Source organism: Trichomycterus rosablanca, chromosome 11 (genome assembly GCF_030014385.1).
Source record: "Trichomycterus rosablanca isolate fTriRos1 chromosome 11, fTriRos1.hap1, whole genome shotgun sequence".
NCBI lineage: Eukaryota > Metazoa > Chordata > Actinopteri > Siluriformes > Trichomycteridae > Trichomycterus > Trichomycterus rosablanca.
The window spans coordinates 14,593,518-14,607,195 of NC_085998.1; the positions used below are offsets into that span (position 1 = coordinate 14,593,518).

The 13,678-nt window shown below is 40.9% G+C and overlaps 1 protein-coding gene across 3 annotated transcripts in view; it reads left to right on the forward strand.

The window, feature by feature from the left end:
• Positions 1-9,569: 9,569 nt before the first annotated feature.
• The window catches only part of lrch3 (leucine-rich repeats and calponin homology (CH) domain containing 3), a 51,487-nt gene continuing 47,378 nt past the window's right edge, over positions 9,570-13,678 (forward strand). For all 3 annotated transcript variants that reach the window (XM_063005196.1, XM_063005194.1, XM_063005195.1), the window contains exon 1: positions 9,570-9,821. In XM_063005196.1, coding sequence (XP_062861266.1) covers positions 9,578-9,821 — 244 coding nt within the window. In that variant the 5' untranslated portion in view covers positions 9,570-9,577. The remainder of the gene's footprint in view (positions 9,822-13,678) is intronic.

Here is a 13,678-nt window from a genome sequence, read left to right on the forward strand (position 1 = left end):
AAAATTTGAATTTAATGCATGCAGCACACTCAAAAAAGTTGGGCAGAAGCTGGACTAGTACAACTCCCTACAGGCAGGTGCTCCCATGTCCACTATTAAACCCTTGCAACTCATTCAAAATGCAGCTGCTCACCTGGTTTTCAACAAACATAAATGCTGCCACATCACCCCACTGCTGCGTTCTCTTCAATGGCTTCCTGTAGCTGCCTGCATTCAGTTTAAAACACTGATGCTCGACTATAAAGCCAAAAATGGACCAGCTCCAAGCTATCCCACTAAGTACCATGCAACCCTCGAGCCACTAGTCTCGCTCACCTTGATCCTCCACCCAGAACTCAAGGAAGACAAGCATCAAGGCTGTTTTCTGTACTAGCACCCAAGTGGTGGAATAAACTTCCTCTGTCTGTTCAAACATCTAAGTATCTCACTAGTCTAATAAGTGAAGATACAGTTCCATCATTATAGTGTACATTGATTTTGCTTTTAACACCAGGTCACAGATTGTTAGACAAGAGTGGTAACCATTGTGTGCACATTAGCGCTTGTTACCATGGAAATAAAACAAATGAGAGGTAGTTAAAATGTAATTTTTTTCTCTTACTGTTACTGCATAGATGTTACACCACTAATGTCCCATCAGTAAACAAAACATATTACAAAAATGAAGCACTGTCGCCTCACAGCAAGAAGGTCCTGGGTTCGCTCCCCAGGCATGTTCTCGCCGTGTCTGCGCGGGTTTCCTCCGGGAGCTCCGTTTTCCTCCCATAGTCCAAAAACATGCAGTCAGGTTAATTGGAGACGTTGAATTGCCCTATAAGTGAATGGGTGTGTGTGTGTGTGTCTGCCCTGCGATGGACTGGCGCCCCGTCCAGGGTGTTACTGTGTGCCTTGCGCTCATTGAAAAGCTGGGATGGGCTCCAGCACCCCCTCGCGACCCTAATTGGATAAGCGGTTAAGAAAGTGAGTGAGTGAGGATTTAACTTACATACCACCCCTATGAATAAGTAATTGCTCCTTTAGTTATTCATTCAGGTTCACTAAATTAAATTTGGGGTGTTTTTGGGTGGTTGTTTGTTTTGGGTTATTACCTCCCAAACTAGTTATGTCCAATTCCCTAATTCTGAATTCCTCTGCTGCTGTACAACCCCTGCCCTACTGAGGACAGCCACAGGCCCTTTCCAAACGCATTCAGGTGCTGGCCGCTTCTTTTTACCTGCTAGAGTCTTACAGAGAGTCGTAATGCGGAACCTGTCTCTCTATAGCTAGCACAGGTAAGATCTCAGCAGTTATAGGCTAGCGCAGTTGACGACTAATTTGTAAGCCAATGTAGTTAATCAAACACAGCATAGAATAGAATACAAATCTGAATTATTTTTAAACATTGCTTTTAAAATCAAGCAGCCACCAAAACAGTACATGCCACAATGTAAAGACATTTCAAAGAGTGAAAAAAGCGGTTAAAATGTATTCAAACCTGTCAAGGTCGTGCCACCTTTCTCAAGTAATCCCTACTATAAACTACAGTAATCCTAATCCTCTAGAACCAATGGGTGTGAAAGGTTTTTAATCTCCTTTAATCTTCGGACAACACCACAACCCTGATCAACATGAATCATAACTGAGGATTAATAGGTCTAGTTTGACAGCACCAATTAGACTAAGCCACAAACATTGTAGTGAGGGAGTCTAAAAGGCTCTGTGCAGATCTTAAACAACAAATCATAAGTGTTACGAGTCAGAGATGTCACTTGGAGCCATTCCCAAGCAATTTATAACACATTTTTTATGATTAACTGTACAAACACTGTCCATAAGTGCTAAATATTTGGAACAGTGGTTGCTTTGCCAAGGTGAAACCCAAACGTTCACGTTATGCTAAAGGAAATTTGTCCAGGTGGTGGGATGTAATCCAAAAATCACTAAATGACATTTATGCAATAAAACAGATGCTGTTGAAACACATAGGTTGTGGTCACATAATACAAAAACTGACTTACACTAAATGACTACAATGTTTTAGCTCAAAATTAAAAAAATTGCCTCAACTTCATCAGAAATACAGTATGTGGACAATACTAAAATGACAATTCTATTCCAAAATCCAACAAATTGGGTTCTGTCAGCAAATTTAAACTCTGTCAAGTAAAGTGGTGATAGATCTAACCAGAGTTGTGCCAAAATAAAGTTCAAGAGGAGCAAACCGTAGCCTAGTGGTTAAGGTACTGGACTAGTAATCAGAAGGTCACTGGTTCAAGCCCCACCACTGCCAGGTTGCTGCTGTTTGGGTCATTGAGCAAGGCCCTTAAGGCCCACAATTGCTCAGACTGTATACTGTAACTGTAATGTAAGTAGCTGTGGATAAAGGCGTTGGCTAAATGCAGAAAATGTAAATGTAAGAACTGTGGATATTAAAATCAAGGTAAAGAAAAACCTAATTAAACGTTGTTTTTATTTTATAAATTGGCAATATATGTTTATATTTTTAATGTTTTGCGATTTTTTTTAAGTGACAAAATTACTGAAATTGTCTAATTCATTTGTATCTCCTTATTTGATTAGGTTAGAAACTCATAATTTGGAAAGACCTTTGTTAAACTTTAATTAAAATTAAAATAAATATAAGTGATGATAGAAGCATATAGGATGTTAATTTGGTCACATTCATTTTTAAATATGCTTCTATTAGTTTGTGTATGTTTAGTTTATTTCTTTATAAAATCAGCGAACTCTAAAAACGCTTGGTTACACTAGGACCGCCTGATAGTGCAAACTAAGCAGTAAACGTGAACCTTAAATTTAAAATTTCACAGCAAATTGCATATTACACTGGAAACAGCTCATTTTACAGGCTGTGACACAATTTTTATGGCCGTGAATTAGAGAAGGCCTTACAAATAGTGCACTAAATAATGCAACAAAATTAAAATGCAGTGGGAAAAGCTTTTCTTCTTTACATTAATTAATTTATTAATTATTGTTGTAAGTACATTTGGATTTTCCCCAAATCGAAAACTAGAGCAAGCCAAACAGGATGTGCTATACTGCTTCAGGGGATCAGTACAATATGCAGCAGCTTATATTTTTAGACAGTGCAGACTGTAAACATGGCCTTTGTAAACGAAATGATCAGACTTTGTTTCCCGAGTTAGGAGTTAGCTTTATATTTAGCTAAAGCATATTTAAAGAAAGTGCAAAGTAGGTAATACAGTATATGGCCAAAATAATTGCCACACCTGACCATAAGCCTGTTGGACATCCATTTCATAAACAAATAGTATTAAAACAGAGTGACCTCTATGTGATCTTTTCAGCTATAACAACAGCCACTCTTCTGAGAAGTCTTCTCACAAGTATTTGACATATGTCTGTGGGAATCTGTGCCCATTCAGTTAAAAGAGCATTTGTATGAATGGCCACTGACGTTGGTCAAGAAAGCCTCAATTTATTCCAAAGCTGTTCAGTTTCTTCATGTATTTATAGATCTTGCTTTGTGTACAGGAAAGAGCCTTCCCTAAACTGTTGCTGCAAAGTTGAAAGCATATATTTTTCTTTATATATTTGATGTATTACACCTGTTAGCAGTTGCTGTGTTGTGTATTTCAGTGTTCTAACCTGTAAGTAAGAACAGTATGTACTGAATGTAGTTTTTCAGCATTATGTAGAAATAGCAGGGGTCATATATAGACATTACATAAATGCTATTTAATTTTCTTTAATGCAGCAATGATTTGTTTTCATCTGAAACCTTAACTAAAGGTCTCAATGATTACTGGAAGGTCAAAATATATTCTCCTCATAAAGCATTAAAAGTTTGCAGGGTAGTTTTATGGTAGAAGCTGGTAACAGCCCAGTTTTACTGCATGCAGTAATGAAGTGCTCTGCCCTAAGCCAGCTGACAGCCTTTCTGCACTGCAGGAACTACTTTGCCTTCCCGCTCTGTAAATATTATAAATATTTAGTCACATGTGTCAATTACTAACCACGCAATCAGACTAATCATTTTATTTGTTGATTTGCATTCACCCTCAGTCTGATCTGGTCTGTCTTGGAATGCAGGGTTGGCTCGATGAGACAGTTTATCATTTAAACCAGGTATCTCAGTTATGTTTCTTCTCCATCATGTCACTGGAATGGCAGTTTGTATGACATTTTGTTGACATACAAATTGGCATCCGGGGGAAAATCACTCATGTTGGCCTACAGTGCCATATACTCTCTCTCCATCTCTCTCTTTTTCTTTCTTTCTCACTTTCACCCTCCCATGTGTGAGATGGGGGTTAGATAAATTTCTGCCAACGGCTTTAGAGTATGCCAAACAGCCTTCTCAGAATGAGAGAGCAAAAGAGAGAGAGAAAGGGAAAAGAGAGAGAGAGAGAGAGAGAGAGAGAGAGAGAGAGAGAGAGAGAGAGAGAGAGAGAGAGAGAGAGAGAGAGAGAGAGAGAGAGTTTGTAAGACAACAGCGACTTCATGTGATCATGATGATATGAGAATAAAAACAGAAGACACATTGGTGGTGCTTTGGCCTCCTCTGCTGTTTGCAGATGAATTACACACACTGAAGTACTATAAAATCAGAAATAAATATAAATATATATAAATATAATATATAAATACACTGATCAGGCGTAACATTAAAACCACCTCCTTGTTTCTACACTCACTGTCCATTTTTATCAGCTCAACTTACCATATAGTTCTACAATTACTGACTGTAGTCCATCTGTTCCTCTGCATGCTTTGTTCTCCCCCTTTCATGCTGTTCTTCAATGGTCAGGACCCCCACAGGACCACTACAGAGCAGGTATGATTTGGGTGGTGGATCATTCTCAGCACTGCAGTGACACTGACATGGTGGTGGTGTGTTAGTGTGTGTTGTGCTGGTATGAGTGGATAAGACACAGCAGCGCTGATTGAGTTTTTAAACACCTCACTGTCACTGCTGGACTGAGAATAGTCCACCAACCAAAAATATCCAGCCAACAGCGCCCCATGGGCAGCGTCCTGTGACCATTGATGAAGGTCTAGAAGATGACCAACTCAAACAGCAGCAATAGATGAGCGATCGTCTCTGACTTTACATCTACAGGGTGAACCAGTGTCTAATAGAGTGGACAGTGAGTGGACACGGTATTTAAAAACTCCAGCAGCATTGCTGTATCTGATCCACTCATACCAGCACAATACACACTAACACACCACCACCATGTCAGTGTCACTGCAGGGTTGAGAATGACCCACCACCTGCCATAGAGATCAGCAGGGTACTTGGTTCACAGAATCATGGCCATCTGCCCTGCTACTAATAGCTGGCAAGGGAGCGCAGATGAGGGTCTGTAGCATTTTCTTTAATTAGACAGGCTCTGTCTCTCATCAGCAGTAATGCTCTGCTGCTGGGAGAGGTTACACAAGGATGTTCCTGTATTTAGCTGAAGTCATCTGTCACTGGGTCAATGAGGACAAGTGGTGCACTGTTTTATCATTTTCCTCCATTTTATCATTGTTCCCCAAAATCATTTTATAAACATGTTTCTTCTAATTATTATTCGACATGTGTAAACACAAAGTAATCTAAATTGAGCATTTAGTCATATACAGTATATTTATTTAATATGGATGTTACTGGTCTGTTTTTACTACATAGACATCCCAACTACCTATCTCAACCCAAAATTTTATTTTATATTGAAAATGTGTTTTATCTTCCAGTCTTTACCCATCTTAAAAGTTTCTTGTATCAAAAAAACTTTCTTTTTTATAAAAAAGCAAAAATATAATCTGAATTTTACATTGTTTTTTTTTTTACTTTGTATTCCATTTTTAAAATCTTTATCATCTCAGAATTTAATCATTTAACTCAAGCATTGACCTCCTTTAGCTGCCATAGAGACCAACTTTGATTTATTTGATTCAGGAAACTTGCAAACAAATAAAGGTTGGTAGCTTTAACAAGTTGCTTCTTTTAAAAAGGTACAAAACAGATACACATTTATTCTCACTCACTCACTCACTTTCTTAACCGCTTATCCAATCAGGGTCGCGGGAGGGTGCTGGAGCCTATCCCAGCTTTTCAATGGGCGCAAGGCACACAGTAGCACCCTGGACGGGGTAGACACACACACACACCTATAAGGCAATTCAGTGTCTCCAATTAATCTGACTGCATGTTTTTGGACTGTGGGAGGAAACCGGAGCTCCCGGGGGAGACCCTTGCAGACACGGGGAGAACATGCAAACTCCGCACAGAAAGGACCCGGACCACCCCACCTGGGGATTGAAGCAAGGACCTTCTTGATGTGAGGCGACAGTGCTACACACCAAGCCACCGTGCCCAGCACATTTACAGATAAATGAAAAATTTTAAAGTACTAGTCTGTCTAAGCGATTTATGGCAGTTGTAGTTTAACGGTTAAGGTACTGGACTAGTAGTCGAAAGGTTGCTGGTTCAAGCCCCACGACTGCCAGGTTGCCACTGTTGGGCCCTCGCGCAAGGCCCTTAACCCTCAGTTGCTCTGACTGTATACTGTACCAGTACTGTAAGTCGCTTTGGATAAAAAAAGCGTCTGCTAAATGCCGAAAATGTAAGTGTAAATTTAGCAACACTGCTGCTCATCCCTGGGGGTGTCCACATACTTTAGGCCATCAGGGAAAATTCCGAGGAAACTATGAAATGTGGCAGTAACTTAACTGTTAAGTGTATACTGTTTACTACAGGCTACAGCACACTGCTTCTATTGATAGCGTGTATTCTACCACATATATAGGTGCATTGTGCAGTAAACAATATTTGGTCAACTTTTAGCACAACCTGTTCGTCCAACTTAAAGTTTTGTTCAACATTGGCTTGGTTTGTTCTAAGTAAATGGTTTGCGGTAGCTGACTGAATCGGCTCTCTGAGTCGGTTCTTTTATGATTCCAACGTTCACTTAAAAAAGTTAATTCAAAGAACCGACTCAGTAGTTCGCAAACGACACATCACTACCGCCGATCAAGTAGATCCTGTGGCTTTACATCTAGAATGTGAAGAGATAAACTGCATTACAGCTTTACATATTCTTATCTAACCACTGTATGCAAATCATTTCATAGATTTATAGATTTATAGATCCATAAAAAAGAGAAAGAATAATTTAGTCAGTAGATCAATGTACCCACAGTGGCACAGTGGGTAGAGACGTAACCTCACAGCAAGAAGGGCGGTTAGGGTCCATTCTGTGTAGAGTTTGCATGTTCTCCCTGTGTCCACCTGGGTTCCCTTTGGATGATCCGGTTTTCTCCCACCTTCTATTTGTTTATTGGGAATTGAACGTCATACGTCAACGAAATTAACGTTTTACACTTTGTTTACATTCATGACAGAAGGTTCATCAGTTCACAAGGTTATATGGAACACAGTCATGGACAATTTAGTGTCTCCAATTCACCTCACTTGCATGTTTTTGGACTGTGGGAGGAAACCGGAGCTCCCGGAGAAAACCCACGCGGACACGGGGAGAACATGCAAACTCCGCACAGAAAGGACCCGGACCGCCCCACCTGGGGATCAAACCCAGGACCTTCTTGCTGTGAGGCGACAGTGCTACCCACTTAGCTACTGTGCCGCCCCCCAACGTCTAAAAGTCTGAAGACATGCCATCAGGCCAATTGGAATAGCTAAAATTTGCCTTGAATAATAATATTAATAATAATAATAATAAATTTTATTTATGGCGCCTTTCAAAACACTCAAGGACACCTTACAAAAGCAAGAAAGTAACAGACATCAATAAACCATTAAAATCTAATAGAAAAATCAATAAAGATAAATACAATAAAATCAATACAATCTCTAAGCAGTCAAATGTAATCACTGTTAAACAAATATTGGGGTATTAGTACCAATCAAGTTCGAAAGATTAGTAGTAGGCTAGCTTAAAGAGGTGAGTTTTAAGTTGGGATTTAAAAGTAGTGAATGTGTGTTTGTCTGCCCTGTGATGGACTGGTGACCTGTCTGGTGTGTTTTCTGGCCTTTGCCCAAAGAACTGGACCCACTGTGACCCTGACCAGGATAAAGCGGTAGTAAAACAGACCATAAATGAATGAATGAATTAATGCATTCATTTTATTACTTAAGAATTTTTAAATGATTCAATGCATCTTGTACATTTGACATTAAACGTTTACATACAATTGTTAGAGTCATGTATTTCATGAGTGTTTATGTCAGTAATTCCTTTAACTTTGACTAAATGACAGAAACACATTTATTGTTCAAAAATATACATTGAGCAAGTTAGATTAACAATTTGGGAAAGTAAAACTTATTTGTTAACTAGGAATTACCTAAAGCTGGTGACTTATAAATTAATAAAGCTATTATGACTGCACCCAGTACACAGTGCATGAAAGAAAACCCAAACTGAAATTTTGTGCCACGAGAAAATTTGTCCAGAGGGTCAAATGTAATCCGATAACCACCAAAAACAGGTCTGTCTTGAAGTAGAGCATGAGGCCTGGGGCTGACGTACAAGAGAGAAGACTCCAAGCCTCCCTTCTATTGCAACATGCTTACTAACAACAAGCTTTAATCAAACTTTAATCAAATTTTTAGGCAGTTAGCCTAGGGGTTAAGGTACTGGACTAGTAATCAGAAGATCACTGGTTCAAGCCCCACCACTGCCAGGTTGCCAATGTTAAGACCTTGAGCAAGGCCCTTAAGCCTCAATTGCTCAGGCTGTATCATGCCACAGTACTGCAAGTCACTTTGGATAAAAGTGCTCGCTAAATGCCGAAAATGGAAATAGAATAGAAATAATTGAGCGTTGATAAGCCAGTTTTGAAACCGGGGCTTATTTTTAGTAGGAAAACCTGTTTTAACCTGTTTATTTGGTTCTTGAACTAGATTTACTTATCACCAGGGCGGCATGGTGGCTAAGTGGGTCCTTTCTGTGTGGAGTTTGCATGTTCTCCTCGTGTCCATGTGGGTTTCCTCCGGGTGCTCCGGTTTCCTCCCACAGTCCAAAGATATGCAAGTGAGGTAAATTGGAGATACTAAATTGTCCATGACTGTGTTCGATATAAACTTGTGAACTGATGAATCTTGTGTAATGAGTAACTACCGTTCCTGTCATGAATGTAACCAAAGAGAGTAAAACATGACGTCAAAATCCTAACAAACAAACAAACAAACTTATCACCATAAACTGATAAAGAGTCGGTTCTTATTGGTGAGCTGAGTCAATTGATTTGACTCACTGAAAAGAACCGGAATGTCCATCGCTGATTTGAGGGGCAACGGCTGGATGTCACTTCTCACGCTTGCGCACTATCACTATCAGTGTCCGTGGCACAGATGGGATGACGTTATGTTTCCTACCCGTTTTTTGTTAAGTCCCGCCTTCTTTTTAAGGATTGGCAAGTAACATCCCGGTTTCTGAACTAGGATAGGTTATTACCATCCCGCTTTCCAATCCGTTAGTCCAATTGGAGTCCGGCTTGTAAGAGCTAAGCGATAGCCAATCTTGGAGCGCGAAACGGAATCTGTCGGAATACGGGTGGGGGAAAATTACGGCGACAGGGGAGAAGTAGTGGGAGTTGTGTAATGGCGGCCTCGGTGTTGCTCTCTGCGGAAAGCACTGTGCATAGTTTCGCTGTCGGTTGTAGCGCTGTGGCAGTGGCCACCGGGAACGGATTATCTGTGCCAGGACCCGCGTCCTGGAACCGGTCGCTGGAGCGGGCGTTTGACGAGGCCTCGGCCACTGGCTGCCTGAATCTGAGCGGCAGGAAACTGAAGGAGTTCCCGAGGAGCGCCGCCTATCACGACCTGACCGACACGACCCGGGCCGGTAAAGAGCGTTTTTCTCTCCGCGTCTCGGTGTAATGCTTTAGCTTGCTGTCCATGATATGAAACCTGGTATTGTTGCTCTGGTTTGGGTTTGCTACATGTAGTTTCTGTCTGTGTGCCGTTACACAGTTTGTTTACCCGAGTTACAGCAGGCTCATGTTAGCCAGATAGCATTAGCTTCATTCAGTGAGTTGTAAACACGGATGTGCGTTAAGTTTTCCCACCATTCTCCTGTGTATCTTTTTTTTAGTTATTTTCTATAGCTAAAGCTAGCTAGCATGCGTGTTAACATCTTTTTTTAATCTGTTTAAACACCGAAACTGTTCAGCTACCTCAGCTAGCCAACTTACTCGACAAGCGAGGTAATTATAACTGGCGTGATCTATTTTGGCTGAGTCCCAAATTACTCATTAGTGTCTGTATTTGTAGCCTACACAGCGTGTAACATAACGACTAATACACCCTAAGTAGTGTATTAAAAAGTAAAATTGGGGATTATTTGGCCGTCTGTATAACGTTTTACACAGGTGCTGGATGAATCCCAGATTACTCCCTACTGTCTGTATTTGTGCATTACAGTGTAAGATAATTACCTCTACAACCTATGTTGTGCACTATAAAGTCACATTAGGAGTTATTTGGTTTTCTACATAATATTATGTTGTTTTATAGAGATTCTGGTTGAATCCCAAATGACTTCTTACTGTATGTGTTTGTACACTACATTGAGTGTAACACAATGACTTCTTCGTTCTATATAGTGCACTATACAGTGACATTTGGAATTTAGATTCTACATAATGTTATTGTTTTATACATACCTTAAGAATAACATAATGACTTCTATACTTTATCTAGTGCTTTTTAAAGGTGACATTAGGTATTATTTGGGGTTCTGTCTAATGTTGTATCACTGTTTTTATCGTCTTTATTTGTACCTCATACCATATAGCTGCATTCACATGAGACCTGGCAAGATCACTTTTGCGCACTGGCTGTGCCGTACTGTGCCTATTAAGTGAGACAGTGCCACTGTGTTTGTTCTTTGCGATCGCTGTTGTATATTTGCCGTCTTTCATCTTTAGTAGTAACAATTATCTAGAAGCCAAAAAAGCCAACGTTTGTGCAGCCTCCTGTCACCAGAAGCACCAGATCTAATTGAAAATGAATGACAGTTGGGCCGCTCCAGTGGTGCAATGGTAAAATCACACGCTGGAACCAGAGCTGGGATCCCGAATACATCGTATCGAATCTCAGCTCTGCCTACCGGCTACATGAACAACGATTGGCCTGTTGTTTAGAAATGGGCGGGACTAAGCCGGATGGGGTCTCTCTCCCATGCTGGCTGATTGATGGCGCCTGCACAGAGATGAGAAAAGAGTGCTCTCAGGGTGTGTCCTCTCCGTACACAACGCTGAGCTGCACTGCACTCGTCAAAGTGCAGGTGATACTGCATGCTGCCCATGTGGGTTAGCTTCGTTCTCCTCAGTCAGAGCAGGGATCGGCATTGGTGGAGAGAAAGCATGACGCAATTCTCATTAAAATGTAACTTCATGACTTATTTAGGACAAATTTAACCTATATTTAACACATTTGCTTTTAACGTTTTTGACCTAAATGTCAAGTTGCCTCTGTGGGACAGATTTTCCTATGAAAATTTTTAAATTATCCGTCCGATTTGTTTGTTTGACAGAACACAGAAACCTTTATGTTTTACATCAGTCTCCATGTAATATAAAGCCTTGATATCTCAGGCATTAATAGACAGGCTAGAAAATGGTCTTATTTTACAATAAAGTCATTGGAACAGTTTGGGAGTAAGGTGGTAGCTCTGTTGTTAAAAAGGGTCACTGTATTTTATAGTCATCTTGTTAAAAATAACTTTATTGTTTACGCTTTCCTTGCTTCTGCGCTACCCGAGTCTCGCTAATGTTCCACTTTGACTTCTTGTTTTTCAGTGCTTGTCACTGCACTTAACATTTAGTGTGATTAAACTTTGACCATTGTTGCTGCTGACCTTTTTAAAGCGCTGCCACTGAGACAAACTGTTTATATGAAGTCAAAAGCAAAGCACAGACATGGCGGCATGAAATACAGTATGGTGACTGGTGAACTGTGAAACAGGGACACCAGGTTTGCATTCGCATCTTCGAATATTTACACACTCTCAGTCACAGCCAGCAGAAAGTGTTATTTGCGTATCATGTGATAGTTGTAGACATGAGAAGCCAGCAGTATGTGTCCTGCCTCACGCTGAATGAAGCACTAAATCCTTATCATGTGAAAGTAACATATGAGGTAACTTCCTCATTCAGTGTACTAGAATTGTATTGCAACAGTGTGACAGTAATCAGCTAAACCTGGTGTTCAATTGCTCCAAATACACTACTTACATCTAAATAAGTTTACCTTTTTATATTTATGCCCCCGATAGCCCCATAACACTTCTTGTTTTAAAACTCTGTTTCTGCTGTTCATGCAACTTGAATATATGCAATAATAATAGTACAGCCTGCTCTCTTGTCAAAACTACATGTTTGCTTTATGACCAGCTGTATGTATTATTAGTTTTTTGTCTATTTCTGTCTAGGCTTCCTACTCTACATCAATGGAGTACATAGGGTACAACACAGTAGTCTGTATATACAGGGGTTGGACAAAATAACTGAAACACCTGGTTTTAGACCACAATAATTTATTAGTATGGTGTAGGGCCTCCTTTTGCGGCCAATACAGCGTCAATTCGTCTTGGAAATGACATATACAAGTCCTGCACAGTGGTCAGAGGGATTTTAAGCCATTCTTCTTGCAGGATAGTGGCCAGGTCACTACGTGATGCTGGTGGAGGAAAACGTTTCCTGACTCGCTTCTCCAAAACACCCCAAAGTGGCTCAATAATATTTAGATCTGGTGACTGTGCAGGCCATGGGAGATGTTCAACTTCACTTTCATGTTCATCAAACCAATCTTTCACCAGTCTTGCTGTGTGTATTGGTGCATTGTCATCCTGATACACGGCACCGCCATTGGATGCACATGGTCCTCCAGAATGGTCGGGAGGCCTTGGCAGTGACGCGCCCATCTAGCACAAGTATTGGGCCAAGGGAATGCCATGATATGGCAGCCCAAACCATCACTGATCCACCCCCATGCTTCACTCTGGGCATGCAACAGTCTGGGTGGTACGCTTCTTTGGGGCTTCTCCACACCGTAACTGTCCCGGATGTGGGGAAAACAGTAAAGGTGGACTCATCAGAGAACAATACATGTTTCACATTGTCCACAGCCCAAGATTTGCGCTCCTTGCACCATTGAAACCGACGTTTGGCATTGGCACGAGTGACCAAAGGTTTGGCTATAGCAGCCCGTCCGTGTGTATTGACCCTGTGGAGCTCCCGACGGACAGTTCTGGTGGAAACAGGAGAGTCGAGGTGCACATTTAATTCTGCCGTGATTTGGGCAGCCGTGGTTTTATGTTTTTTGGATACAATCCGGGTTAGCACCCGAACATCCCTTTCAGACAGCTTCCTCTTGCGTCCACAGTTAATCCTGTTGGATGTGGTTTGTCCTTCTTGGTGGTATGCTGACATTACCCTGGATACCGTGGCTCTTGATACATCACAAAGACTTGCTGTCTTGGTCACAGATGCGCCAGCAAGACGTGCACCAACAATTTGTCCTCTTTTGAACTCTGGTATGTCACCCATAATGTTGTGTGCATTGCAATATTTTGAGCAAAACTGTGCTCTTACCCTGCTAATTGAACCTTCACACTCTGCTCTTACTGGTGCAATGTGCAATTAATGAAGATTGGCCACCAGACTGGTCCAATTTAGCCATGAAACCTCCCACACTAAA